At 37.9% G+C, this 24,456-nt stretch overlaps 2 protein-coding genes across 3 annotated transcripts in view; one reads left to right on the forward strand and one right to left on the reverse strand.

Moving 5' to 3' along the window:
- LOC103459217 (uncharacterized) overlaps positions 1 to 7,635 on the forward strand; it is a 30,257-nt gene extending 22,622 nt beyond the window's left edge. Inside the window, exons 1-3 of one of the 2 annotated variants that reach the window (XM_008400597.3) lie at positions 3,845 to 4,043; positions 5,424 to 6,028; positions 6,988 to 7,635. In XM_008400597.3, coding sequence (XP_008398819.2) covers positions 4,018 to 4,043; positions 5,424 to 6,028; positions 6,988 to 7,349 — 993 coding nt within the window. In that variant the 5' untranslated portion in view covers positions 3,845 to 4,017 and the 3' untranslated portion in view covers positions 7,350 to 7,635. Of the gene's footprint in view, positions 1 to 3,844; positions 4,044 to 5,423; positions 6,029 to 6,987 lie in introns of those variants that run through there. The other variant, XM_081603775.1, reaches the window with a different exon arrangement.
- Positions 7,636 to 9,212: 1,577 nt separating this feature from the next.
- Positions 9,213 to 10,974, reverse strand: lepb (leptin b). The gene is made up of 3 exons (XM_008400598.3): positions 10,732 to 10,974; positions 10,348 to 10,516; positions 9,213 to 10,208 (listed from the first exon to the last, which is right to left on the reverse strand). Exons 1-3 carry the CDS (start codon positions 10,800 to 10,802, stop codon positions 9,894 to 9,896), a joined length of 555 nt encoding a protein of 184 aa, XP_008398820.3. The 5' UTR covers positions 10,803 to 10,974; the 3' UTR covers positions 9,213 to 9,893.
- Between the last annotated feature and the right edge of the window lie 13,482 nt (positions 10,975 to 24,456).

Below are 24,456 nucleotides of genomic sequence, written 5' to 3' on the forward strand. Positions count from 1 at the left end.
TTTGACGTGTGGGAGAACGACAGCCCAGATACTGTCATAACGGATTCTCTTTTTCCTCATGATTTGTTCTGCCAAGCAGGTGGCGGGCATAAAAATGACACGATCCAGAACATACTTTCAAAGAAATGATATTCATTCTTTAGAGATATTTTCCTAGATTTCAGCCTGTGCTCAACTGCAGAGAGTGATGCCACAGGTAAGGTTAAGGTTAGGGCAGACATAAATATTTAAGCTATGAACTGTGCCAGAGGACAGCGTTAATATAACAAGTACAGCAAGTGTTTCAGACTTCATTAATACACACACACACACACTCACATTTGAGTTCCCTTGAAATTTGGGGCAACAAAAGGGCAGGTAGTAGTAATTCTTTGAAAATGTTTACATTTTGACAAAACTCTTCTAACATGGTTAATAACTTAAAATAACATTTATATGTCAGTTGTACAACATTTGTACAACAGTTGTACAGCTGTTGTTTGTGTAGATTTATTTAAAAAAAATAGAAACATATCAGTTACTGAAGTAAAAAATATGCTCATGCTCCAATCACAATTCTTGTGATTGGAGGTTTTTAAAAAAAAAAATTTTTTTAAATATAATTTGGCAACTCTTTAGAAATTATCATGAAAAATATAATCTACATTAGATAATTAAACTAATTAAACACTGTGGAGCTACTGCCAACAATATGCACTATTGTGCATATTGTTGGCAGTATTGAAAGACCCCAAAACCAGAATCCTCTTTCTGCATGGAGTTTGCCTGCAGTGCATCTCGTAATTGCCCTCAGATATGAGTCTGTGTTTCTATGTTGCACCGCAATGAGCTAGCAACCAGTCCAGGGCGTCTCACCGAATGAAGCTAGCACCAGTCACCTATCACACACATTCCTCATCAATGTGACAAACTGTTCTGTGCCTTACTTCGTGCCTTCTCAAGTCTTTCTGGCGTCTTTAAGACAGCAAGCGTCAGGCGCGCTGCCCTCTCTCCTTGAACATGCCGCTGGCTTCAGCTGACGGAAAGTCCAGGACAATGGGTGATTGTGAGGGTCAAAGGGAGTTCCTCCAAAAAAAAAAAAAAAAAAGTGGAGACGACAATGGGCACTCACCATAGTGTATGGGCTCTGCCATGTCTGCAGACATTTGTGCCAGTTTTTATATTAAAATAATCTTATCAAGATCTTACAATTGCCGAAAATAATTGTTCTCTATTCAGCTGGTACTTAACTTTATTGAAAGCATATTTTTGTGTCTATTTCTCCCACTATTTCGACTATCATAACCTAAATACCAGTGAACTGTTTCCCCCTCAATAAAAGCAAAACTTTTATGTGTAAAAACACAAAAATATTGTAAAAGAGATGGGATAACAACAACACTTCTCCCTCTGATGAACAGTGTCACACATTTGACTCCAAAAGCTACATATCAGTCATTGTGTTTTGAATGTCAACTCTACCCTACGGAAAGGAGGATAAATTGTTTTAGAGAGCAGGATTCGAGATGTAAAAAGTTGACGAAATACTGGGAACACTTGAGAATAAATTGTGAAAAATTTAGATGTAAATTCACCTACAGGTTCTTCTAACAAAAACCTCCAATCCATGAGAAAATTGATGAAGAACTTGACCTGTTACAGTTCTATCTGAATCATATTACATCATAATGCATTGCCATTTTTTATTTACAAAATGATATATGTTCAACATCTAACATGTCATATCCTAACAGATGATATGCAAAGGTGTGATACTAATGAAACAGCCTTGAAAAAAGCAAAAGTAAAATTCAGTTAGATATGTAAGTATGTATCTTGAAAGATGCAGAGACAATAAATTTGTCTGGCATGAATGCAAGCATAATTATTAATCGATTGTCTTCTTCGGTCCCCTGACTAATAACTAGAGTTCACTTGTGTGTTACCTAAATTCAGTAGAAATAAAGACTGTCCAATGAAGGCCTGAGAGATTAGGGGAAAAAAGCTGCATCATGAAGACCCAAAAACATGGCAGAAAAATCAGGGATATAGATGTGGACAAGTTTAAAGAGCCATAAACTCCCGTTTACAGGCACTGCATACAGTCTAATTGAGCTTGAACTATTTTACAAAGAGCATACCCATTATCCAAAATATCCTTTACTTTGTGTTGGTTCTTCACACATAGTCCTACCCAAACTTGTGACTGAAATGGGACAAAGTTGTAAAAATATGAATACTTTTGAAGTCCACATAATTCTCCAACTTACTGAAGGATCCAGATTTTTTTTTTCTGATTTATAATATTTTGTTGCACCCTTCAAGCACAAAGCACCACAAAGTGTGTTAATATTTCCAGTTGGATCTGGTTATATTTTCCAAACTGCCCTTTGTATTTCCTCATTGTAACCTCAAAATCATAATCGCTAAGCAGAAAGTTTAGATATCGCAATGCTTTGACAGCTCAGCTGTGGTGTGCTGTGTTGATTTCATTGTGCGGACGAATCGTCTGAAGGAAATGTGATGCTGGGTGAAAGTGTGATTGAGTGAGAAGAGCAAAGAGGGAAAGACTGAGAAAAAGCAGGAAGCTGCAGTGGAATTTCCACACCCTTATGTGGGTGGACCCCGCTTGCCTTAAAGGACGGAGTAGGCACATTTCCCCCTCTGTTTCCCTCTTTTTCTTCTATGCGTTCCCCTCCCTCCCTACTTTCTCTCTTTCCTTGGATAATAGAGGCCATGTTGAAACAATACAGAAAGGAAAGGCTGTGGGGTGCTGTGGCAGCAAATGGAGAGGTGGTCCTCACAGCCTTTCTTTAGAGGGTGAGGTTTGAGGGGGTTTGGAGGGGTATGTATAAAAAATTGGCAGGGATAAGGGTGAAGGGCTGTTTAAAATAATGATGTAAGATGGGAATCAGGGGCGTAAAGCAGAGGGAGGGGCTGCTGGTGTAAAGCGTGCTACAGAAACATGACCTGGGAAGGGCAAGAGTAATGTTTTTGTGGACCTTAAATATTTTTCTGGCTGAGCTTAAAAGTGGTCATGTTGCATCATAAAAACCCCCAACTTTTCCTTTTGCTCAAATAAAATCTAATTAGCTATAGTGTTTTGACATGCTCTCGTTTCATGTAGTCAAATACATTTGAATATACCACAAGGATATAATGAAGATTTCATCCGACGTTTTCATGTGGACGAGTAATTTCCGCTTAAACCTAATAACTGGTTGTAGCAACAAAATCCATCAATAACAACTTTTTTAGATCCCTGTGAATACATTTTATCCAACTTTTCTTTGCAAAGTGTTTTAATTCTACACTACGACGAGTTAAAGGTCTTCTATTTGACAGCCTCGCGATCAGATTTACATCCAGAACTTAAGAAGGCCACTACAAAGTTGGAACTTTTAATTTTTTGCTCTGAAAATAGTTTTCAAGTTTACATCTTTATGTTTTAAATCTGCAACATTTTATGTTTTAAAATATAAATTACATATATTCTCTGGTTGTCCTGTGGTGTTTTACAAAGACAAACAAGGTAACATGGCACCATCTTGTGGCGCTTATGAAGTACTGCAGGTATATGTTTAGTAGGCCAGGATAAACTGTCTCAGTATGACCTTGTAATGTTTCCTTATTTAGCTTACTGGGGATGTCAGTGTGAGTTTGTTGCATTTACACGTTGCCTGAAATTGTTCCTGCTGAAAGCTGCGTTTTCATGAATATTCATCATATTTATAATCAGTACCGTTTAGATTCGTGCCTTTGCGTTATGTTCACCTTGCAATGTAGGTTATGTTAATAAGTACCCCACTTGGGCTTTACTGGTAGCGGGAGCGAGCATCGCAAGAAAATCGCGCGTGCGCGGTATATTGCGGAGCTGGGGGGGGCGTGTGAGCGCGTGGAACTGTCACGGGCGCGCGGATATAAATCCACGGCTATCCGTTGCCAAGGCGAGTTGGCAGTACGTCGTATCTGAGCTAGGCGTGCAAAGTAATTTTCCAGACCACCAAGCGGACAAGGACGCGTTTTCCATCTCTCAGCATGGGGAACCTTGCGCTCTCCACCAGGTAAAACATGAAATGAATCGTTGCTTTGATATGATTCAGGAAAATAAGGACAGGTTGCTAATGTATCATTTTGAGACGCGGTGGGGATGTATTAACACGCGTCGAGTTCATCGCATCCAGCCACACACACATTTAGCTTCATTTGTAAAGGAGGAAAGCTTCACAAGCTGCCTCCTTTCGTTTGTTGGCGTTTGGTTATCAAGTCTTTTCAGGAATTCAAGGACCTACAATAGGCCGATATGAAAAGCACTCTTGGTCTATTTTTAGAAGACTGTTGCAGTTAAAATCCCAAGAATTGGGAGAAATCTAAGGCTGACACGGAGCTGAATGCGTTTAGGCTACAGACGGAAACGAACAAAAAAAAAGTGACTAGTTTGTATGCGTCGCAATGGCTGCACCAAACCTAGAGGTTCTGAATGCTGAAATGTTGAGATAGTTTGAACATTTTACTTTGGCTAGGTTTGAACGTGGTAATTAAACTACGTGTTTTTCGGTTCAATGTAAATGAGAAGAAATTTAAAACATTTTCTAGACATACAAATGAAAAAAAAGGGTTGAATTTGGGAGGTTATGCTGATTTGCTGATTGTGGGGGAGCCAAATTCAACACTGTTTGGGCAAGGAGCCTTTTATTGCATCACTTAATTATTTAACAGCAGTCTGATTTCTTTTAGTCTTGCTTAACAACTGTAATACACATTAGGTAATCCCATCTTATGAATTGTTCACATTGTTCTGCTTAAATAACCCTTCATGCCATTAGCATACTTGTGATTTGACTTCTCAAGTACTGGGTCATTTTATTTATAGTAGTAGTGGTAGAAATTAGTAGTAATAATACCAATTATATTATTTGAAATGGTGAAAACAAAAATAAACAAATATGTTAGTAAGATTATGCCAACTGCTATTTTGTTACAAGTTATTGTATTTTGGATCTGAAATCTTTTACAGAGTGAAGAAGTTTTAGACATCTATCATGGTGAAACACCCCTGTGCAATGTTATTTTAAAGCTTGTTTTATTAATCCGTTTTAGAATAAAACATAAATACATATGTTCCAAAATTGTTTTTTTTAAATAATATTTTAGCATATCTTTAAGAGAAGAGTTGTATTGTTGATTTTTTTTCCTGTGTCAAAGGAAAAAAAAGTGTTATAAGGTAACAGAATCTTAGATATTGTTCACATCAGTCAAAACTTACTAAATAGTTTGACATTTTAGCAATTCATGGCTCACTTCAAGTCTAAACTATTCTTTCATTTTGGAGTCTATCTCGAACATGCATAGCTCAAAGAAAAAACCAAAAAGCTTAAGATGTTGCGAGTTTATTCTCCCTCTGTAGACTATTATGAAATCTGACTCATCTCCTCCTTTTTCAGTCTTTTCAGGACTGATGCAACCACGTCTGAACCAGACAACTCAGGGAAGTTTGTAGCCAGGAGAATATGCAGTGGCATCATTTATTACTACACTCCAATGACAGCGGCGGAGCACCAGACAGTCACCCTTGCCAAAGACTCTCAGGCCACATCAACTCTGCTCCCCGCCTCATCTCCAGTGTCTTTAGAAACGCCTCCCCACACAGCTGTTTCCTCCCAGACGCAGTCAGATGCTGCTTCCAATTCTCGCCCTCTTCTCCTATTCTTCTCCTGGCTCGGCGCCCAACCTGGGGCCGTAGCAAAGTACAGGGACCTCTACCTTGACCGTGACATGGATGTCCTCCTCATCCAGAGCAGCGTAATGCACTTCCTGTGGCCTCGATGGGGCCTCAGCTACGGGTTGGAGATTTTGAATATTTTAGAGGAGCCTCCTTTCACAGGAAGACTCATACTGGTGCATGCTTCTTCCATTGGTGGCTACACTTTCACACAGCTGCTCACCCACATTGCTCAGGATCCAAAACGGCACACTCCTCTGGCGCATAGAGTGATAGGGCACATTTATGACAGTCTAGTGGTCGGCTCTCTGGATCACATGGCAACAGGTGAGTGAGAGTGATGCACTGCGACTGTACTGGAGCTCAGATTACTTTTGTGTTGTGTGTCAGAACTCTCTATAATTAATTGACTGTTGACCTACTGCCCCATTTTGTCTGAAGCACAGGATTTCCAAGTTTTTTTTGTTTTTTTCCCCCCACCCTATTTTAGGACATTAATCTGTTTTAGTAATATAATATATAAATATTCCAATACTTCAAGACATGAAGTATTATTCTCTTATTGTCGATTTATTTACTTGGGTAATGATGTTTAAGACTAATAATTAAAATAAAACTGCGTGGAATTTCCGTTTTAACTCTAATTGATGCCTTCTGTGACACTGTATGCAAATTATAAGCAGTGCCTTGCAAAAGTATATATACTTCTCGAACTTTTCACTACGTTCATAACTACAAACAACCACAAACTCAGATGTAATTTATCTCAATTTTATGTGATGGACTAACAGAACGTAGCCTATAATTGAAAAGTGTATTCCGTTTTATTAGCCTCTAGATCAACACTGACCAGGTTCCCCATCTCTACACCATGATGCTGCCATCACCAAATTTTAGAGGGGTGTTGGTCTGTTTAGTGGGATGTGCAGAGTCAGTTTTCCACCAAGTTTTCTCATGTTTTATAGACCTGCCCTGCTTTAAACTTCTCTGCCATTTCATTCCTGACCTGCCTGCTGTGTCTCTTGGTCTTCATGTTGTTTGTGGACAGCAAACAGTCTTGTTTGTGAAAAACACTCCTATTTGGTCTTTACACAACTTGTGATTGTAGTTTGACATTATCTAAAAATGTTCAACGCTATCAGAACTTTTGCAAGGCACTGATTATTGATCCTGTCGTTTTTGTGTATAGACAGGACAACTAGAAGTTTTGCACTGTCCAGTTAGTGCATGCCATTGCAGGAATAATGCAACACTACATTTATATTATTCATTTAATTGTTTTCCAGGGCTTGGGAAGACCTTGGTGCCACGTTTAGAGGGATTCGTCAAAACCACCGCCATGCTCTACTTCAGGCTCTTCAAGTCGTACACTGCAGACTTGTACGAGAACAGCATCCAGGTTTTCCACAACAGCCCGGTCACTTCTCCAGCCCTCTTCTTCTTTAGCGAAAACGATGCAATGTGCAGCACTACTGTCCTGGAAAAGCTGATGGACTTGTGGAGGCGGAGGGGAGTTTCTGTGGACGGCAGGAAGTGGAAGAAGTCAACACATGCCGCCCACCTGCGATGCCACCCAGAAGAGTACGTTTCCACACTGCAGCGGTTTTTGAACTCCCTGTCAGTTCCTTCCCATAAATCTAACATTTAAACTCTGTGGCAAATTGTAAGTTTCAAACATTTTCACTTATTTCCACAACATGCACTGCTAGCTCAAAGAGAATGCACTTTAACTATTTTCATATTATACCTCTGATTTTCTTTAAAAATGTAACTAAAGTATTTGCTTTGCCATCTTTACTTTTGTCATTGTAATCGAGGTAACATTTGAAGTATTTATGAACGTACTGTAACACTTGTTTGTCTTGCACAATAACTGTTTTGTTATTTGTTGATAAAAATACATACTGCACAAATTAAAAAAGAATTTGGAAACTGAGCTTTACATGTGCAAATATTTATTTTTTTCATTATTTCAGACGGAGAATAGCCATGCGTCTTCACTTTCCTTTATGACTGTTTAGGTTACTATGGTGAACAGATTTCATTATTTTAAACCTGTCTGCATCACCAGTGAGTAATCTGAATTAGTACAAGAGGTAGAGGAGGGCTGGCTGGAGGCCATTGGTGCAACCAGTGACAGGATACTAAAGCGGTTTTGTTCCAGTTTACTGAAGTGAGTCCATGAAGGCGGAGCCTCTATCAACCAGTGATAAAATAGGTCAGAAACGCAGTGACCAGATGTACAGAATATCGGTCCATTAGGATGAGTGTAGAGATTATGGTCTTTTGTTCAATGTAAAATGCTTCACTGAGCACAGACTCATAAAATGCACTTCTTTTTTGAGTGAAGAGAAAAGCACACAAAGCACTTTTACACTGGGAAAAAGAAGTGTCTCAATTAATTGCATCTGAAGATTATACATTTTACTTTAGTTGCTTTGGGGGTTTTTTACGCTCAGTTTGAAGCATTTTCATGTTTGCAAGTTTCCAAGACCCTCATATTCTTTAGATGTCGTCACAATGTCCTGATGCCCCGCTCAGCAGTGGCGTGCTTCTTGTTTGAGCATTCCAGTCGTCGCTAATAAATTAAATTGAACTCATTAAAATATATTTTTTCTCTCTCATTCTAAACATAGTAGCCCAAATCTCTAGCAGGTAAGACTAGCGTTACCTGTTGTCCTACTGTGAACTGAATCTGCAAGCTTTCCACTCAAAGAAGCGTGACAGGTTTATGTTTCTGCACTACATTAATAAGTGAAGGTCAGTTTTGAGGAACAAGCCAGAGGTTACAGTCACCTCTGCTGGACATGAAGCCACATGTTGGATTTAGCATCAGATAGCAGCTGCACTTAGTGATGTCAATGACCTGCTTTCAATGAGAGAGACTCGGTGAACAGCTATGTCTCAACTTCAAAGAGGTTATTTGTTAACTGGCATGAAATGTCTGAAAAATAGTTTTTAATTGCTCTAAACAACAAATTATTAACATTGTTTCTCTCATAAAAAAAAAAAAAAAAAATATATATATATATATATATATATATATATATATATAAAAATATGTCGTAGGAAAATGTTAGGATATCCTGCCCCCTAGTGTTGGTTTAAGAAAGTTTCCCCACTGCTGACTTTTAGCTGTAAGATGCTTACTGGAGTTTCTTGGATGTACAGCATTTTTTACATATTACTTCAGCGAAGTCTAGGTCTCTGCTTTGACTTGGAAACAAGACTTAAAATGTTACTTAATAATTTTAGTCACTGTCATGTCACAGGACCCAGTTCTGCTGAAAAAAAATGCCTTTTTTTTTTTTTTTTTTTTCCCCAAACGCTCTCACATTTTACTGTTGAGATTCCTTTTCTGGTAGGCTGTATTTGGTTTATGGAAAATGTCCTCTTTTATGATGTCCACGTAATTTATTTTTTCGGTTCATCAGTGCAAAGAACATTTTTCCAGAAGTTGATTTTTATTGTTCATATTCTCTGTGGTAAACTTGATTCTGGCCTTCATGCCATAGAGAGGTTAAGAGGCATGAAACCCTTGAATGTGACAGTTTATTTATTCAAATTTGATGTCTTAAGTGTCTATGATAATTATTAGAAATCTCTGTACTGTCATGAAATCAAATAGGCAATAAAGTCATGCTACAAAAGCCTCATTAAATGAAGACCATGTTGACGACTATTTAACAATGCATTTGTTTAACATTAATAAAACACTTTGAGTTTTGCGGTGGTAAAAGGTCTCACCTTAGTGAGCCGTGGTTTTAAAAACAAATCTAAAATCACCACAAAAATAACTACATTAAAAAGCATTAACGTTTCACTTTAAATAAAGTGCCACTTTTAACACATTTGTTTTTCACTTTTGCTTTCAACATCATTTTCAGTAATTATCCCGCTTGTAATAACAAAGCAATAACTCACAATCAAATCATACTCATAAATACTTTATTCCGTATAATAATTTAAGCTATTATATGTTTTAAACAACAAATACACTTTCATGTAAACATTTTCTTCAAATAAAATATATTTTAAGCTTAACTATTAAATAGCCAACAGTCTGTAAAAAAACATCTATTCATATAAAATATAAAATATATATACTGTATTTTCAAATAAAAAAAAACATTTTTAGGCACCACTATTGACATCATTGCATCATATAGCATTTGAAATCCATGTGTGTTCGTCAGCAAACCTTAAGTTTCTCCTCATTTGAAGGGAGGTTCTCCAGGTAGTGCTGCACCTTCGCCAGCGTCACATAGTGCTGGCTGTCAGGGAACAAAAGGTCCCTGGGCTCCACACTCGGTTTGTCCTGGATGGGGCAGTCCAACATTAAGGCGAGAGAGCGCACCCTGGAGTCCAGGCTGGAGACGTCAGCTTGAATCTGACTCAGCCGATTCGTGAAGGGGCTCTGCAGCTCGTCATCTAAATGCCCGAGGTAGAGGCTGATATCAGTTAATCCGTTCATGGGAGGAGTGGAGACCTCTACCTGTAGGGGCGTCTGCCACAGAGGAGAGTAGAAAAATCTATGAGTAAATGCCAGGTGTGATGCTTTTGGTTGCTATTTTTAGTGGGGGTGAAGTAATCTTGCTCATAGAAACCCATTTAAAACATTCTAACGCTTGAATCACGATTCATACCTTATTGTTTAGTTTGTCTATGTGGACCAGAGTTATCTGAGCAATGTTTACTATGTTGTGTATGTTGCTTCTGATGGAGTCGGTCTTTGTTGGAAGACTTGAGCACTCAGGAGCTGCCATTAGAGAGACGAACAACAGGGCCAGAGGGACGCACATCTTGAAAAATGAACTGGAAAAAAACAAATCATGCAAAGACGTTACAAACAATAGATTCATTCATCTCCAAAGAAACTAATGTTTTTACATTCTTACATTTTAGCATTTCATTTTCATTGTTCTGTTTTTGTTTTTGGGGTGCAATTTAAATCTAAGCTAAATATAAAGTGTTTAAAATTCAACCTTGCCTGATAAAAATAGTCCCTTTGGTCCCATCAAAGTCCTTACCTTTGTTTTTCAACTTCTGGTTGTCCTCCAGTGGCAATGAATGAATAGCACATCCCTTTTGCAGATCTCATTTAAGTAGTCAGCTTCCGTCATGAATCCTGTCTGGTCTTGCATGGGTCTTTTCCCCTCCTACCTCTTCCCCCTTTGGCTCAAACCTGAGTGTGACCCTGCGAGGTTAATCAGCACTCAAAACTTTGAGCACGACAGTTTTCTTGGTATTGAGACACTGACTCAGCTTTTTGGAACCCACACACATCCTGTGGTTTTTGAAGTTCTGGTTCCTTATGTCATTGTAATTTACTGGAAAATATGGGGTAGGGTAGGATATGGACATGTGATGCATCAGTTGTGATAAAGGTGATAAGGCAAGGCGAAATTGTACACAACCCTGTTAAAATGCCTGTTTTTTTGTGATGTAAAAAATTAGACCACGGCATGTGATTTTACCTCTTGTAATTTGACGTACGGGTGAAGCAAGTTAATTAAAAACGTCTGAAAAGAGACACGACATGAAAAGGTGCAGTTGCGTAATTGCGAACACCCGTTAAGTAGCTGGGTAAAACATCGTGTTTCAGTTTAGTAGCCACAGGCTCGCATAACTCATCAATTATAGAAAAAAAAAAAAAAACGGATGAATGAGAAGTAAAATATATGTTTTATTGGGGTTTTCCAAGGATTTGCTCATCAAAGCCATTGTTTGCAGGAAGGTTACAGAAGAGCAAAAGCATCTCATTGTGCAACCCTATCGGTTGGAGAAATCTAAAGCATTATTGCATACGATATATTGTGAAATGCTGTTGCTCAATCACTTTCATGATCACAGATGTATAAAATCCAACACCTCAGCATGCAAACCATTTCTACAATGCATTGGACTCCACCTGTGCAATTAATCCTTTAATGAAATGTCTTTGCTTCTGTATGTTCTGCTGTTGAGGATGCTGAAGTGCAGAGTGGCTAGAAGTCGGATACTTTCTGAGGAGTTGATAGCTACAGACCTCCAAACCTCACATTAGCTCAAGAACGTTGAGTTGGAGAGCTGGAGCCTTACTTCACCAAGCCCAGTCAAACCACTGAACCCACTGGAGTAAAACATGTGATCACAGGACTGTAAAGACATGGAGAGGTTTTATTTTGTGGAGTGAGGAATCGTTCCTCTGAATGTCCAGTGAAGTAGACATGACTCTGCATTTAGCAGGGAAGCTTGGTTCAGGGTGGATTGAACTCTTTACTTTTCTTTTCAACTGCTCATAGACCTTGCTTTCAGTGTTTTCTTACTTTCTTAATTCTTGGACTTACTAAAACATCTTGGACAATACGAAACTCCCAATTTTGTGGGAACCATCGGGAGGGGAAGTTCCTGTTCCCTCACTGGATAAAATAAGATCCTCTCACGTTTATGTGTTTTAAAGGCAAATACTCCACATGTTTGTCAAAATATAATATGTCACAGAAAAGAGTGATTGATATTGGAAGAAATGATTAACAACAGGTACATTACTAAAACTTTAATGTCTTCAAAACAAACAAGCAAAAAACAGTTGAGATGGCAGTTATCAGGAAAGCTGCCAAATAGCTGACAGCAAAAGTGACGTAACTGTATGAATCTGATACATGTGACAACAACATCCTGCTCTCTCCACGTGTATGAACTGTGAAATGAGCCATTTATTATTTGCAAATATAAAAAACATCCAGACCTGCTGAAATTGCCCCCAGTATCTTTCTGGGAATGTGTTGTGGTCCGAAACAGATCTGTAACTTTGCAACAAAATTTCATAAGGAGACTTTGACATGGACATAATGATGGCCATGTTCAAAAGAACACAATGCCCTCTGTACGAATCGTGAATCATGGGTTATTTTCTGACAAAACTGGGTTTTCGTTGCCGTCAGTGAAAACATAAACGGCGCCAAACAACAGTCAGTTTCAACCCCAGCCTGCGGGTATCTGCTAAGCAACATTTGTTTTCAGTATCATAGTCGGTCAAAGAGTGCATCAAAAACAAATTCTGAAATGGGGTAGCCGTAGTTCAGATCTTGTCTGACAAAAAAAATGAGAAGAACTTTTGAAAGCTTGAGGGAACAGATATTGACAACTCACGATTTGGGGCCATAAGAGGCTCCTATCAACTGAGATAAAAGATTCTTCAACCTTTTTGTGTATTGTTTTGTGTATTTATTGAACTGGGTAAATGTTACATTATGTATAAAAAAAAATTGAAATAAATGGTCAAAGTCTGTATTTTTTTTATTTTTGGAAAAAACACGACTACACTGCAGCAATGTATTAAAAAGCAGAGTATTTCAAATGTTATTATATGGAATAAGTTAACAGTTTGAGGAACTGTGGCTTAGTGAGTAGAGTAGTGATAATCTGATTTCTCATTTCAAAGCCTTGCAGACATTACTGTTTGCAATAATTCTCATGTTTTAAAGAGAATTGCTTCAATTATAAAAGCACACCACAAAAACAAAAGTGAAACTAAATTGAAAATGTGCTGTTTGTTGTTCTTGTTTTTCCTAGGAAATATGTCTGCTTGGCAGCATCTGCCTGCGTTCCCAACACGAGCCGCTTTTTCCAACTAAACGAGACGCCTGTTGCCACGCTGATGTTGGTAAGACTTCAAACAGCAAAGTGAAATCTGAGATAGTGGAGCTATTTTGCAAGACTTGTTACAACTCTCGCTGTTGACAAGGTTAGGACATCGTGATCATTGAAGATTGGATCTTTTCCACATTTTCAAAGTCAGAATAATTATTTTTAACACATTCTAAATTCATTTTTTAATTTAGGAAAACATTTGCTTTTCGGATCCTCCATGTGGAAAGTGGCAAGCAGAAATGTCATTAAGTTCACAACTGTTTTCATGGGAAAAAATCAAAAACAAACAAAAAAAACCCATCAGACCTCCCAGACAAATACCTCTTACACAATAACTAATTTGTATGTGATGTAACAGGCACAAGGAAATACTCAATGTGGAAAAAATTAAGGAAATGCTCAATGTGGAAAAAATTAAGGAAATACTCAATGTGGAAAAAATTGAAACTGGGAGGAGATATTTATTGGAAGGCAGGATTTAATCTATTCCAGTAAGACGACATGGCAGAGGGCCAGTTCACACTGACCCCTCATTCACCTTTCTCAGAAATTACTGTGGTTGGATAAGAATAACAGGATATGAATCAACACAAAAACAAGATATAATCCCCTCTGGAAAACATGTACCTTCTAAATCTTTAATGCCAGTCATTCTTATTTCAGTTAAATAAAGTCTGTCAGTACTAAATGCTAAATAATGGGGGCCAAACCATGATGTTCCCATTCCTGTTGAGGGGGTTGTGTTTAGGGGGGTTTGGTGGAGGGCCAATCCATTGTGCGTTCATGTTCTTCTCCCTCCATCTTTTGAATGTCTTTAATTCACTTGTTACACATAACTACATTTGTGAAAGCGGCACTTGGTTGTGATCTGCTTTGCCTTCCATGTCAACACTTGTCAATACTTATTTTCCTTTATCGATGGAGTGTCAGGTATCTGACTCGACTCAGTGGGATGGACAACAATGAGTTTGCATTCACACTGGGTAAGATTGCACAACTTTGCCTTCAGGAGATGGTGTAGTTTCATATATATATATATATATATATATATATATATATATATATATATATATATATATATATAATTGTAATTTCGTAATTTAGTAATTTATTTCAGACAAACCTTTCACCGGCAGTGTAGAACAAACACAAAGTACATAATACATTTCTTGAAGACACATCACATCGGTGATTATGAGTCTGAAAAGGAGTATGAAGAAGTATAACTTATATAATCATACCCCTTTTCCAGCTGTAATTTATCACATTATTTTCAGTTTCCAATATCCTTCCTGACAAATATATATATATATATATATATATATATATATATATATATAAAATTATTTTTTTTTTTCATGATACAAGACTAGCATTCTGAACTGATGTGTCACAGTATTTAACATTTTGGCAATGACAAAGAGCTTTCTGTTATTGAATTTTTTTTGTCCAAACCTTTTGTCATACTTAAATTACTGTTCAGAATCTGCATTGTTTATTCATTTCCAAATACTGAGACAAAGGCCCCAACTATCAATATTCCACCAAGTACCACCAAGAAAACAATTACATGGATAAGCAAAGACAGATTAATATTTGTAATAATTGTTCTTAATAGATCGGTTAAGTGGGAATAAATCCACTGCAAGAAGCAGAGATGATTAAAAATAGTTTATTTAGCTGCAAACCTCGTTGAAATACATTCCTTCATGTGATATGTCTTGGTCAAACGGCTTAGTGGAAAACTGAATCAGTTTTGTGCTGCATAAATGAAGAAAATTAGGAAATGTTGAGTATGTAACACCGTATCTTTCAATAAGAGATCAGCATTAAACAAGTCGTCATTTTCGTAGAACGGAGCTAGTTTTGGGATGCAAATCACAGGTTAATTTCAAGTTTTTTTTTAGACGTGTTCCACATGAAAACAACAAGAGAATAAATGTATATTGTTTCCAATAACCTCTACTAAACCACAGTCATTAAAAAAAAAAAATCTTAATCTGCACGAAAACTCTTCAGTAGCTAAACCTTGAATGTTTGGAATTATTGAGCATTTGAAATATAAATAGATAAAACAACTGTGAAAGCTTTTGCACTAAACAGCAACATGCTCATTTCTGTCATATAATTGAATCAAGCCAAATAAAACATGAATTTCAATAAAATGACATCATTTAGGTAAAAGTGAGTAAACCAGGCAGTAACTGGCAGCTCTAGAGCTGGCAGTCTCACATTTCATTCAGATGCAGCACCAACATTATAGCTTTGCAACAAAATACATCGCAGTCAGAAAACAAGAATCAATATTTTTGATAAACAGACCTTTAAAATATGTTTCCAGGTGGCATTTCTAACAACCATTGCAGTTGTTCTGCTTTTCTGTTTGTATTCATGACGTATGCGTGGCTTTTTCATGGTTGCAGTACCAAATAAATCCTCTGGAGGGCTATATTCACTCAGAGATTGACAGAGGCTTTTCTCGCAAAACTGTCTCTGCGCTCCACAGCATCCTCTCCCCCCCAGTTCTTCTGATTTTTTTCTTTCCTTCCACCGTTTAGAATATCTCACTGCTTTAACCAAAGACCTTGAGGTATCTGGGAAATTTACTTTGGATTTCTGCGCATCTCAAGCAAGTACAAGTGAGTCTGCGTTCTCACTTGTAATTAGATTAATTCTCAGCTATGTCTGGTTTCCTCTTTATTAGCAACACACTCAAAATCTTTCGGAAAATAGAAAGACTTTATTGTGGCAAGCCATTTTGTGGAACAAGAAGCCACCGATAAAGAAAGAAAGATATTCGGCAAAACTAGGAGACAAAATAAGTAGAGAGAAACCTCTGTCTTTTGCCTGTGGTTACAAAATCAATTTACTCTGTTACAAGAGGAAGAAGAGCAAAAGTGCATCCACACCCCACGTTTCTATCTGATGACACGGATGAGTCATTGCCCTATTTCCTGGGGCGATGTGTGACACACAAATAGAGGGTGTGTGTTTAAACTGGGAATATCCAGCTCCAGTTAGAAGAACTTGATTGGCTGTTGGTGGCTGCAGGCACCCAGACATGACGTAAAAAAAAAATATATATATATATATATATATATATTCCACCTGCACCTGGTCTGTTCTGTCTCATTCAGAAAGAAGGTGTGTATTGTATTTTTTTTTTTTTTTGTGATGAAAGTTGGGAGTTTCTCTTTTTAAAGTAAGATTTGAAATCTTGTAAGGCGTGCAGACTCTTTAAGATTTCTCTTAAAGGCGCTCGATTTAACAGAATGGCTCAAACAGGATAGAGTCGAATGATGCAAACACATGAAAAGAGGACGCGCTGCCATGACGAGGACCAGCTGATCTATGTAACATAACCCGTTTTTCTGCTCCTAATTGTGTTTCCTGTAAAAGAATACTGTTGCTGCTTGTGTGCAGTGTTTATACGGAGCATGTTAATGCTCTGTGAGCAACGACGTCACAGAGTCTTTGTCAAAGCACAAAAAGTGCCTCTGGTTTTGATGTACATAAACTCCACTGTCAAGGCTCATGGCTTTGGATAAATAATCGCATTAATGTAACACGTAGTACATCAAAGGCTTCAAGCAATGCGTCCATTTTCCCTCCGCTTTTTCATTCACTGCTTGTGGGCTTTCGAAAGGGGGAGGAGGTTCTGTTAATATTTTGCTGTGTATTTGAGGTTGTAGTGTGTATTTTAGAGAGAGAGAGAGAGAAACACTGTTTACAGTGACTTTCTGATCTGAATCAAATAGACTGGATGCTAAAAATGTGGAGCACAGTGGATGTTTTTGTTGTAAATGCAGTAAATCAATTTTAAAGTAATCTCTAAATGGACAGTGTTTCAAATATTTGCACCATAATAAAGAACCAAGGAAAATGAACCAGAGATATGTTTGAAAAAAAAAAAAAAAAAAAAGGTGAAGCGAGTTGCCGTCTAGATCTTAATATCTACTTGGATTCTGGAAATGTTAGTTTCTCTAGACAGTTACTCTTCAGCCGTATCTTAATTGCACAATTCAGATTTACCATATTTAAAACATCATTTGCTTATCAAAAGCCACACCCTCTTTCGTCAAGTCTTTTTTTTTCTTTTTTTTTTTAGAATCGACAGCTTCCTCACAGCAAAAGAATCTGAGATGGAGTGAGACAAGTGATGATTCATCAGCGAGGAAGAAGGAACGTCTGTTTCAGATGCCAGCATCCACTGCAGATACTTTTTGGGGTAAGGGCTTCCTGGCTACTTGGCTTTGGAACAGCAAGCCCAGACCGCAAAAAGACCCACAAAGGACAAATGTTTTGAGATTTCCGTTCTGTTTTCCAGAGGCGGCGTCCTCAGAACCTGGCGGGAAGAAGGGAAACTGAATAAATCTGCAGTGACTTAGAAGACAGGTGGACTCAAGCAATCAAGACTCGCTTATCCTTCGTGTATCAGTAAGCATATTCAGGTAATGCATGTGCTTTGCACAAAAGAGGCCAGAACTTCTCAGATCACATCAAGTTTGCAAAGGAACACAAGACTTTATGGTCATATCCCTCAAAAGCTTCTTGCCGCTGCTTTCTCAGACGAAACATAATACATAAAGCAAACTTTTATGTATTTATGGATACATTTGATGCCTTCTGGAGAGGGTCTCTGGTTTCCTATTGAATACCACAAAGTGAACTTGTTTTGATATGTTTAACTATTCCTCTTTATTAGATTTTAAATGTAGAGGGTGAGTGGATCACATGTTGTGATGTGAGACTTTGTTTATGGAGACGTCTTCTATTTTGTTCAGCGTCTTGACTGACGTGTGCCCAATGCCGCTTGATTTTTGTGTGCAGTCACCAAATAGAACACAATTTTGCTTTTTTTTTTTATGTGTCTAATAGATTCTGTGCCGCTGCGGAAGAAAACCGGGGTTCATTTCGAAAGCTGAGATCACGCTGAAGCACTGCAAAACTTTGTCAACGTCCTCCACAGCAGCACACGTTCTCTTACTCATTTTTCACCAATGAAATAGATGAAAACAGACGCTGATAACCTACTACAGGAAGACTAAAACGGAACAAAAGCCAAACTTTGTATAAAATGTTACATGAGATCCACACGCCCTCTACCTGATCGGGACTTTTGGTGTCGTCCATGCAGTCAAACAACCGTCTTGTTTCCCGTCGAATCTTTAGCCCCCATGATACGAGCGACATCTTTGAATCGTGTTATTTTTCTACAGAAGACGCCAGCAGCATGTACGTCTTGCTGACAAATAAATTGTGTGGAAAGCTTACGTCTCTACATTCGAGATCTTCACTGTGAAGAAAGACCAATTGAAAGGATTTGAACACAGGACCCGGCGAGTCTGTGTTCAAATCCTGTGTTCAATCCTGGGTCTGTGACGTGTTTTATTCTGCTAATTGTTAGCAATCTGAAGTGAACTGCATTTACTGATTCAGCAGCTGCTTTGCTTATTCTAGCAAAAATTGCAGAGACAGATTTACTCTAAACTCCCCCGATTGACTTTTAAACGCAACTATTTTTTTAAAAGCGTTAATTTAAAGGTTTAAAGAGGAATGCATGTAAACAAACAAACAAAACAAAAAAACAACAACACATATCTCATCACTTTTTTGTAGAATTTTCCAGAGTTACTACAGGTATCATTAAGAATGAAAGTCACATTTTTGAATGAAAACATTTAGACTATTTCTAAATGTATAATCAACCCCACATCCTGAAATACCTCTGCTGGCTTTTGCTACTGATGGAAAAATCACAGTGGTTTACACTTTGTCACCTCTTTAAAAATGTCAAATTAAACATTTAATCCATGCAATATCTTATAAATGCTTCTTTTATACTATTAACATGCCATGTTATATTTTTGATAAAAAAATTTTTTTACCCTTATTGTTATCCCTTTTGTTGCTATAAGTTATAAACCTCACTTTTTTTTTTCTTTTGTCATTTTAATGACTTTGGAAACACGGAGTAAAAGAAAACTCCTTATTTCAATCATTTTGTTATTGTGCAAAATAAATTTCGTACCCTTTATGACCTCTCATGTAGAGGTCATCACACGGAAGCGGGCTGTTTCTTGGCTACCTACGCAAAAAGGTCTGAATTACTTGGATTTATTCAAAGTATTTGTCCAGAATAAGGAAATAAAGGCTTTAACTGAGAAGGCCGATATATTGAATATGCAGAACTGGTTTCTGAAGATCGGTTTAAAAGTGATCTGATCATGAAGGTGGTGAGTGTTGAGGATGAGCACAGCCACATTTAGAGGGGCCTTTGGATGGACGTGGGCCAGCAGACTGGACCATTGTGCTCACACACCACATTCATATATAGAAGGGGGAAAAAAACAGTCACAAAACTCTCTCATATTCATTTGATCAATTATTACAATCATTCTATCATCCTCATTATTGCTACTATTGATTCTTCCACCTGTGCATCTAAGCTTTCGGTTTTAGCGACACCCTCACATCAAACATGGATGAGCAAATAAAAGGGAGAGAACTCTCCATGGTCCAAAACTACTCTGAGCTGTCCAAGGTGCTGAAACCAGCTCCGTCTGCGAGGTAAACGCCCTGCACTTACATCCCAGTTCATATAAAAATATATACATTCATAAAATGAGGAGTATGGAGTCAAACTGGTGAAAAAAATAACAAATAAAAATAAACTAAATAAAATTAAAAAAAAAATACATACAAAAATAAATCCCATACGTGTTCAATCGTTCCTGTTCGGGGCTTTAAGGCGCTCAACATAGGCCACGGTTGGATTGATTTCCCACAAATTGACACTTGTTGCCAAAACGCGTTGATATCCGCAAAGTGGGCAACTTTGTGCGGGCACTCGGTGTAATGTGAGGCTTTCTGTGGTAAAAGAAGTAGCGCAACTTCAAACGCGCACGACTGCCCCCCCTTCTACCCCCCATCTCCCATTGCCATGATTATCACACACACACACACGCACATAAAGAGAGAGAGAGAGAGAGAGAGAGAGAGAGAGAGAGAGAGAGAGAGAGAGAGAGACGCGCACGCATGAAAAGTAGCCTTTTGGTAAATGACGATCACCAATCTCAGTTTCTCCCTGAAATAATCCAGAATCTTTGATGTGTTTTTTTTCTCCCCCCAGTCTGAGGCGATGCAACACATTAGATGACTGGCATCTCAATTAGACGGCAGAGCAGAGTGTTCCTTTCTGTTTCACAAATTGCAGCGGGTCGTCAAAGGATTGCAGCTGCAGATAGCCCATCGTGGAGATGTTTCCCCCCTTCGGAGTGATGCTGTAAACATAGCCGTCATGTATCGACGGACGCGGAGTTGGTGTTGCATCCCAGCAGCAAAGCGGTGGTGGACTAGATGGAGATGCGCGTTAATCACGAAGAATTGCAATCAACTCGCTGGAAGTCAACACTTTTGCTCTAATCGGGGTTTTTTTTTTTTTGGTCTCTCTCTCTTCTTCTTCTTCTTCTTCTTCTACTTCTTCTTCTTCACATCACCGTCTCTCTGGTGGCCACTCACGCTCTAACGTTAAAACTCAACGGTATACGGCGAACTGTTCACGAGAACGGAAAACAGAACGGCGGCTTGTTGTTTTTACTCACTTCAGCGACAGGCAAATCATGTCATAATAATAATAAGAATAATAATAAAAGAATAGACTCACCCAGTCGTCACCGATGCGAGGCAGCGTGCATCGTTCCCCCCCTTCCACCCCCCAATTTCCCCTCCAATAATTCCTGGGAATTTGGACGGCACCCATTGATATGCAGCAGTTGGGTCCCCTCAGCACCACCACCGCCGCCACCCCTCCACCTCCACCCTCTCACCCGCCCTCAATCATCTCTCTTCCCAGACGTCAGCTGCATCGGCTCCCGTTCATTTCGCTCCGTGTTTCTTCACTTTTCTTCATCTGTGCGTTTCTCCAGCCCTAATCTGTTTATATGGTCCCGCTTCTCCCCCGTCTCTGGAAAATGCTGCAAAACCTCTAATGGAAGCCACTCAATTCCTCCAGTCTGCTTCTTGCTGGTGACCTGCATTGACGTCATTGCGTCATTAGGTTTCCCCTGGAAACACGGGAGAGCCAAAAATAGAAACACATTAATTCAAACCCCAGGCTGGGGTAAAGGAGGTTTGGGGTAAGGGGGTAGATGAGGGCTGGATTTGGCGACTATTTATTTCTATCAATCTTTAATCTGACCCTCTCATCCCCGCGGGGAAACACACGCGCTCATTTACTGGGTCCTTACTCGCTCGTTTCCCCTCGGTACTTTTTCTATTCTTAAACAAAGACATACTTATCTAGTTTTGGCATTTTAGAATCACCGTTAGATGTTCAAAAACGGTTTTAGTTTTACAAACTGTGTCAAGTAATTGATCCCAACTGCAGTTTTAGGTTGTTTTATTAAATAATAATGTCATTTGTTCTGTTATTCGTTCGTTTGGGAGAGTTGAGTAAACTGCACAAACATCAGATTTGAACACAAATCCATAATTGTGATGACATTCGGGGAACTGCGTCCATTCTTCCATGCGTTGCCCAAATTCAAACTTAAAAACTTAAACTAATATGTTTTAAGGCTTGTGTTGTTTTTATGGTTGCTGTCCTACTAGAAGGTAAATCCTCACTCAAGTATTTTGGAGCCTATGATAGGTTTTCTTTAAAATGATCCTGTGTTTTATTTCATTTCATTTCAAATCCATTCAGTTCAATTCAAAAATACTTTGTCAATCCCAAGTGGAAATTAAAAGTTGTTGCTACTCATTTTAACCAAGGTTCTTTGTCAATGCTGGTGGGTGAGGACAGGAAGGATCTCCTATAGCAGTCTGTATTACAGAAAGTCTTAAGATGCCTCTGACTGAAGCGCTTTGGTTTTAAAGCAGTCTCAGAAAGAAATGCAGGGTTGACGTTCAATTTATGAAGAATCCTTCATTGCAGCACAATATCCAGAGGTTCCACATATAGTTCCCCAGAACAGAACCAGCTTTCTTTACCAGGTTGTTTAGCCTTTTTAAGTCCCTGGCTCTGTGCTGCTACCTTCCAACAGATGAAGATTTTAGCCTAGGTAACCCTTTTTCCAGTTAAACTTCCACAAAAGGTACACATATAGTCCTTTCAACAAGTTCTGAGACTTTGATGTGCAGATGCCACGGCTCCACTCCAACACGATATGGGATGAACTCTTCCTCACAAAGGAAGCTAATTTCTTTCACCTTTATCTAGTATCTAATTCTTTCAGCCATGATCCAGACATCAGGACCAATGGTGAGGGGCGAAACACGGTGAGACCCGTAAATATAGAGCTTTGCTTTCAGGCTGAGCGGTTCAACTTCACTGTCTGTGTAGTGAACCCAATTTGTCTGTCCATACATCTCTAAGCTCTCACCAGCTTGCTTGTCTGTGTTGAAGAAAGCAGTGCTGCTACGTGATGCTGCCACCACTGATCGGATGCTGTGTTCAGGGAATAACAAACCATATTTACGCCATGTAGACAAATCCATTCATTTGTCTACATGGCAAATGAATGGATTTGCCATGTAGGATAGGTTTTAGTAGACTAAAAGCCTATCCTTCACACAACAGAGGGATTGTTCAAGACTGTGGTTGTAATATCTCCAAATGTGGAGCAGCACTAGACACATGCATACCTTTTTTTAAGTCATGTATATTTTCTCAACCATTTTGGTCTCTTGAAAGAGCCGTTGCACCTTGTCTTGAGGATTTTTGAAACAAGCTGATACAATTTTTGCGCCTTCCCACTTGCATCATTATATTATTTTACGACACTTCCAAGAAAAATTGCAATGCCTACTTTTTGTTGTGTTGTTTCTTATTTGTCTGAATGCTGCAACACTCAAACATTCATGTGATTTCATTCTGAAATCACATGAATTTATTTCAGAATGAATTCCTGAAATTAATGTTACTTTAAAATGAAAACCTTAGATTGCTTCTGATGTACAGACTTTATTAAAAAATTTTTTTGCACATCTCTGTAACCAAAAACTTTGTTGTTGTACTTTATTATTTTAAACTATGAGCTATTATGATACTAGAAGTAGTTTTGTATCCTTACTGAAAAATAGCATTACACATTTTAGTATATTTTTTCTGATCATGTCACTTAGAAATCTTGTTGAACTTTATGGATTTTTTTTTTTAAATAACGTGAAGAATGTTCTATGTTTGTACACTTAAATTCCTTACCTTTGTTGGTGCATTTTCATTTCTTGTTAAAAAAAAGAAGAAGAAAACTGAGTTGTGGGCACCTTGATGCCAAAAAATATTAAGGAATTAAACATTCTACAAATGCCTGAATAAATAGCAAACATGTAGTTGGGTTTTACCAAAGCAGTAGAAGTATTTACATGCGGTATATTACATTTGAGAATCAAATATATGGCATGAAGCTAAAATAATGTCAATAGGCAATGCAAACATTTACAATGTGTACTATGCTAGTATATAGAGTACAGACCATTTCAAAAAATTACAATACTACTGAAAAACCAATTTATTTTAGGAACAGGAACTTGACTAAGTGAAATAATTAATGACTCGTGTGTGGATGTTTGAAAGCCTTTATTTCTGTTAATTGTGATAAAATTGAATTTAATATCTGCTTCCCTGGATTTTAAAAGTAAAGTGTATGAAAGTTTAGTTATTTTATTTATTGTCTCAAGATAATATAGTCTCTTGACATGCGAGATTAATCGCACTGTAAACAAATAATATGATGCACAACATCCAAAGCTGCACAGACACGCTGCTATGCAGCTTTCTGCCACAAGCTGTTGAAATGCTTAGCTTGTTAAAATGATTACGGTAACTTCGGTTTGTTGAAGTCATTTCATATTTTTATCTGTTTTGTGTTTATTTGCAGAAACCAGATAAAACATATTTTATGGTGTATTTTTTTTAAATTATTTTTTATAGTTAAAAAAATCCCAGAGTAAAAATAAATATCTTTATACTTATAAAGATATTTATGTTTAAAAACACATTTATAAATATAATATATATATAAAAGAATAACGTCTTATGTTATAAGATATTTATTCTTTTATTTTTCATATGAAAATGTAGAGATATTTACTCTGTTGAATTCATTCATTGTTCT

Source organism: Poecilia reticulata, chromosome 23, assembly GCF_904066995.2.
Source record: "Poecilia reticulata chromosome 23, P_reticulata-male-v2, whole genome shotgun sequence".
Classification (NCBI taxonomy): domain Eukaryota; kingdom Metazoa; phylum Chordata; class Actinopteri; order Cyprinodontiformes; family Poeciliidae; genus Poecilia; species Poecilia reticulata.

Excerpts from the sequence above, each read along its gene's own strand:
- lepb (XM_008400598.3), bottom strand. The coding sequence starts at position 10,802 with ATGAGATCTGCAAAAGGGATGTGCTATTCATTCATTGCCACTGGAGGA. Across the intron at positions 10,517-10,731 it reads CCAGAAGTTGAAAAACAAAG|TTCATTTTTCAAGATGTGCG; the intron begins GTAAGGACTTTG and ends GTTTTTTTCCAG. Across the intron at positions 10,209-10,347 it reads TAGACAAACTAAACAATAAG|ACGCCCCTACAGGTAGAGGT; the intron begins GTATGAATCGTG and ends CCTCTGTGGCAG.